Here is a 5,142-nt window from a genome sequence, read left to right on the forward strand (position 1 = left end):
TATATAACGCAATTTCATAAATAATTATCTTGTAGATGAATGAAAATTAAAAAAAAAGAATAAAAATAAAAATCTTTAAAATTATTTCTAATGTCCATATTATTTAATATATTTCAAATATTTAATCATTAACAGTGATCTACTTTATCGATAATAATACGGTAACCAGCGTAAAACCGATAAAACGATGATCATCGTATTATTGATAAAACAGTGACCATTATAATATCAATATTGGTAAAAACGAAATTCAAAAGATTGATATTATTAACAATATAATTATTAACACATTAAAATTATATTATATATTATATCGCATCTCTATAAGCAATCATGTTGCATTCATTAAAAAGATATATCTATATATTTCAATGGATATATATATAATAAATACCATTTTTGTTGATATTTATATGATACTGTATCTTGATTGATCTTGATAATCGACTACATCGCAATTTACACGTTTCTGTAGAAAAATTCGCACGCTGCTTAAGATAGTTAAGCCAATAAAAAAAAAAGAAATGAATTCTCTTATCTTGCATGAAATCACAGCATTGGATGTGCATCATTGTGAACGATCAATAATCTAATGATAAAAATGCAAGAACCACTTAACTTTATATTGCGATCGTCATACGTTCAATTAAGATTCAATTACGTCCAATAACGTTGTACTGTATAAGATTGTGATTTCATTTTTTAAAATTAAATATTTATCTATTCTTCATCTTCTTCTCTAAATAAAGAGAAACTGAAATACTGAAAAAATACAAATATCTTATATTCGTTTTAAGTGATGATCAATTAAATATAAAAAGATCTTATTCAACGCGATCTGCTGAAAATTCGATAAATCTATTCGACAATAAAAGGTCCTTCGAAGGATTGGCCCTGCGCGGTATCGTTTAAATTTTCTCCAGCATATGAAAGCAAAGGTGACACTTCTACATCGCCATTAACTTTTTCAGCGCCTGCATTCAACAACCACTTTTTGTGGAGTTTAAGTAAATCGTGACGCGCAGTTGACGGACAATCCTGTTTAGCTGAATCTGAATTCTTAAGGGGACTAAATTCTTCCTCGCGCACTCCTTGCCAAGCGGCAAAATTTTTTGCGAACTTAAATACATCGAAAACAAACTTTTCAATTTTAATACCATTAGGACTCGTCGGAGTGCATCTCTTTCCATTCTCGTCGATGTATGGAATCTTCTTCTTGGCACCGTGCAAATCCACACATGACTCGTGCTTCTCACCGAGCTCCAATAAGAAATCTACAGTAAAATAATGATTACAAATATTGGCAGCATTGAAGACCAGTCTACCGTCGTCTCTTCTTAGTTCCACTGTTTCCTTCGATATTTCGCTGTATTCAACGACTTGATAATGATCCTCGACCTGAAACAGAAAATAATTAAAATGTTAGTAAAAAGATATAAATAACATTTATGACAAAAATTGTCCTTATTTTTATGTACCTTACAAACAACCCCCACTGGTTCAGACGGTGAAGATTTTTCTATAACTTTAACACCGCAATCCGTTTCAACGGATAAACAATATCCCAAAAAAATAGGATCTGCGACCTTTACTAAGATATTATCTACGGAATGTACGTGAACACTACGAATACTGCGTTCTACCATGTCATCTAAAATACCTTCGAGTTTCAATGCTTTGTACAATCCACCATTACCGTCAGGCGCTCTGGATATCTTATATTTCTCGTCTAAAATTATTTTTCCATCTAAAGTGAAACAAGGTATCATACCTTGTTTGAAGGCCTTTACATTATTTTCATTTAAACCAAAATAATGATTCTCTTTAAGATAATTTAGGGTGGAATCGTGCGTAGCTTCGCTGGTCATGATATACCTGATTTAATAATTATTAAAAATAATACACGTATATATCAATAAAGTAATTGAAATAAATGTACGATAAATTTAAATATAATATCTACCATAATATTTCGCCTTTTTTCCCACAATATTCCTCTGCCAAAATTTCCAATCTGCGTATTCTTTCAGCTTGCAATTGAAACAAAGTTTTGTGGGATGGCAATCCAACTTCGAACATACCTTTAGGAAAGGTGACACCCAAACGAGTACCTTGTCCACCGGCTAACAACAAAACTGCAACTCGTCCATCTGCGACTTCTTTCAATCCCAAGGAACGATAATTTTGTATTTCTTCATTGGTACACGCTTTAGCGAAAACAATCTTACTATCCGGTATAGGTTTAATTTTATTGTCCAATTTATTATTAACAGCAGCTAAGGAAGCGGTAGCTTTGTCGAAATAAGAAGTTAATTCGATTAAATTTAAATCTGAAATATCTCTCTCCAATGCGTCTTTTTCTTCCTTCGACAATTCATTCCAATATCGTAACAGATGTTCCTGACCGTGTTCCATTAATTGACTTTTTAAATTCTCCATGATTGTCGAAAGGATAATTTTAGTTTGACACTAAGGAATGATTTCTGTACAATGGAATACCGTTATCTCTTAAGTATTATCTGTTATAAATTTTATCAAACGGTTGATAATAAAACTTTTTAACAGGAAATATAAAGAGAACACGCGCACGCATATATGTGTGTATGTATAAGTGTCGATAAAGTAAACGAAACGAACGTGCGAGAGCAACAGGTATGCAACAACAGGAAGAGCAAGCAAGAACAGAAAACTTGTCCATTAAAACCTAACCTAACTCGACACAACACCTTTACTTTCACAATTCCACGTAGCAAGAAGCTTGATTCGATTTCTCTTATCGATGTCTGTCCGCCCCTCCAACCATCCGGGCACGTATATAATTCTCTTTTTTCTTCTCAGCATATCTTCTTGTAATGTTCTTTCACATTTACCACATTGAGGATAGGTAAGTTGACATTTCCAGAAGTCACCTTTTTCTCATCATCTTTTTTATACTATTTTTATATACTTTTTCATAGATGAAACCAAAAGAAAAAAAAACAAAAATAAATTAACATTTATACGCTCGTAAGATTTTGTATTATTTTCTACTATCATTTTATTATTATTATTAATTAAATATTTGAATTTTCTGCAGTTTTAAATATGGCGTCTTACCTGTGCCGAGAAAAAAAGAAAAGGATAAACGATCAAAGTGAAAGGTGAAAGGCTGGGGAATTGAAATGCAGGAATGCGACCTTTATCCTTGAGGAAACCTGTAAAATAATAGAACGACGTTACTATACAGAGTTTATTTTAGAAATGTATATATACTCCAATGAAAATATTACGAAAAACATACAATCGATTAATCAAACCTCACATTGTATTAGGACGTCGTTAGGTACTAACAATATGTATTATATACATGTCATGTTGTATGTTATGTATGTGTAATTCGCATGCGCATATGCACCAATTAAGATTGCTCGTTACCTTTCAAAATATGCACGACTTAAGCGCCTCGCGTGGATGAAATTCGAACTAATAACACTGGCGGGAAAATTTTAAACTGCAATTATGCAATTCAATTGTAGTTTGATGACTGACCTGTAAAAAAAATAATAATTAATATAATTGATGGTGTGATGCATTGTAATTATTATATAAATTTATAATTAAAATAAAACCAGATATATTGTTCATAATTTAACGATTAATTATATCATATTTTTGAAACTTTTTAAAATTTCTCTGACAACAAAATTGCTTACAAGATATTGTTCTTCTTTTTATCGAGAATAATTTATGAGTTAAAATAATGTTATCTATCAATTGTGATATCAAATTCTATACAAATATTAAAAATGTTTAAGCTATATTTGCAAATTCTTTAACTTCGTTAATATATGACAATGCAAATTTTGTTATCGCTTCTTACGTGATGTTTTCTTAACCCAAAATATTTCGAAATCAATTTCTTTTTTTACACATAACGGTTAACATTTTGTAACGGTATTTACACGTTAATATATTTACCGTTATTTATTCGTTGCAACTAAACAAAAGTATTTAAATAAATGCTTAATGTTATTAGAAAAAATTTACCTTAAATGTTAACTGACTTGTAACGCGTATCGACTTAATAAATACTATAAAATAAATTCAATCAAAAAAATTTGTACATACTATTTTTAGGAATATAAATCAGATGTCGCCATGAGAATTTTCCCATGCGATTTTACCATCGGTAATAACCAAAACTGAATGAAACATTCTAAACAATATCTCTCAACGAAAATACCTAAAATTCAAACAAAAAAAAACCCATAAAACTACCTATATCGAACGAATAAAACCCCCTAAAAAAAAAAAAAAAATAATATAAAAAAAAACTATCTCTTAAAAAAAAAAAATTGAAAGAACTTTCAAAAAGAATAAACTTAACCGTAACACACACACATAGTTAATCAATTATTCGTTTAGTCGTTCGTTCCACGCCCATTTCATTTCTCAAAGAAACTTTCAATTAATACACGCAAATAATACACACCTATACACACGGCACATATATTAAAATAATTAAAAATAAATTACAAATGAATGAAAGAATTAAAAAAAAAAAAGAAACAAAATTTGAATATGCAATCAAAAAATTCGCCATTATTAATTTTAATATATAAACATTAAAATTAGTATATTAGTATAATTGCATATAGTTCCTAGAATTTTATATAAAATTAGTATACAATACAAATATATATTTATCATATAGCGTATATGTATAAGTAATACATATAAATACATACATATATATAACACGTACATACACATACACATATATATATGCATTTAGTATTAGAAGCTGAAGTTGCGTATTCTTTCAAGTTGCACGCGTGTGTTGCTTGGAACTTGCGGGTAGCATCATCATGTTCTTAGTGCCTAAATAACGTTTTTGGTAATGTTACTGCACTATAATAAAGACTCTAATAACAAAGTTATGTGCAGTGTCGTGTTGTGATGTACCAATGTGCCGATAAAACAATCGATCTTTGTAAATGTTTTACGGTAAGTTATTATTATTTCATTCACTAGGAAAATATAACATTTATTACATATCTATGTGTATGTATGCATATATGTATGTATGAATATATATATATACATATGTGTGTGCATAGTTCATAAATTGACTCTAACGTGTTAATTGATCTTAAAAAAAGA

General features: G+C 29.6%; 2 protein-coding genes and 1 long non-coding RNA gene across 5 annotated transcripts in view; 2 read left to right on the top strand and 1 right to left on the bottom strand.

The window, feature by feature from the left end:
- Window positions 1–402: 402 nt before the first annotated feature.
- Window positions 403–2,809, bottom strand: LOC122515544 (UDP-N-acetylhexosamine pyrophosphorylase). 2 transcript variants are annotated; one of them, XM_043632943.1, is made up of 4 exons: window positions 2,727–2,809; window positions 1,964–2,483; window positions 1,479–1,875; window positions 403–1,398 (listed from the first exon to the last, which is right to left on the bottom strand). In XM_043632943.1, exons 2-4 carry the CDS (start codon window positions 2,437–2,439, stop codon window positions 859–861), a joined length of 1,413 nt encoding a protein of 470 aa, XP_043488878.1. In that variant the 5' UTR covers window positions 2,440–2,483; window positions 2,727–2,809; the 3' UTR covers window positions 403–858. The 2 variants fall into 2 exon arrangements, with proteins under 2 accessions (XP_043488878.1, XP_043488876.1); XM_043632941.1 differs by having other exon boundaries at window positions 2,710–2,801.
- Window positions 2,793–3,275, top strand: LOC122515547. The gene is made up of 2 exons (XR_006303303.1): window positions 2,793–2,884; window positions 3,077–3,275. It is a non-coding gene; the product is annotated as an uncharacterized LOC122515547 (long non-coding RNA).
- A 1,498-nt stretch (window positions 3,276–4,773) lies between these two features.
- LOC122515545 (ADP-ribosylation factor 6) overlaps window positions 4,774–5,142 on the top strand; it is a gene marked incomplete at its 3' end in the record, with an annotated part of 2,127 nt that continues 1,758 nt past the window's right edge. For both annotated transcript variants that reach the window (XM_043632944.1, XM_043632945.1), the window contains 1 exon segment: window positions 4,774–4,986.

This window comes from Polistes fuscatus, unplaced genomic scaffold, assembly GCF_010416935.1.
Source record: "Polistes fuscatus isolate 324 unplaced genomic scaffold, CU_Pfus_HIC Scaffold18, whole genome shotgun sequence".
In the NCBI taxonomy this organism is placed as follows: domain Eukaryota; kingdom Metazoa; phylum Arthropoda; class Insecta; order Hymenoptera; family Vespidae; genus Polistes; species Polistes fuscatus.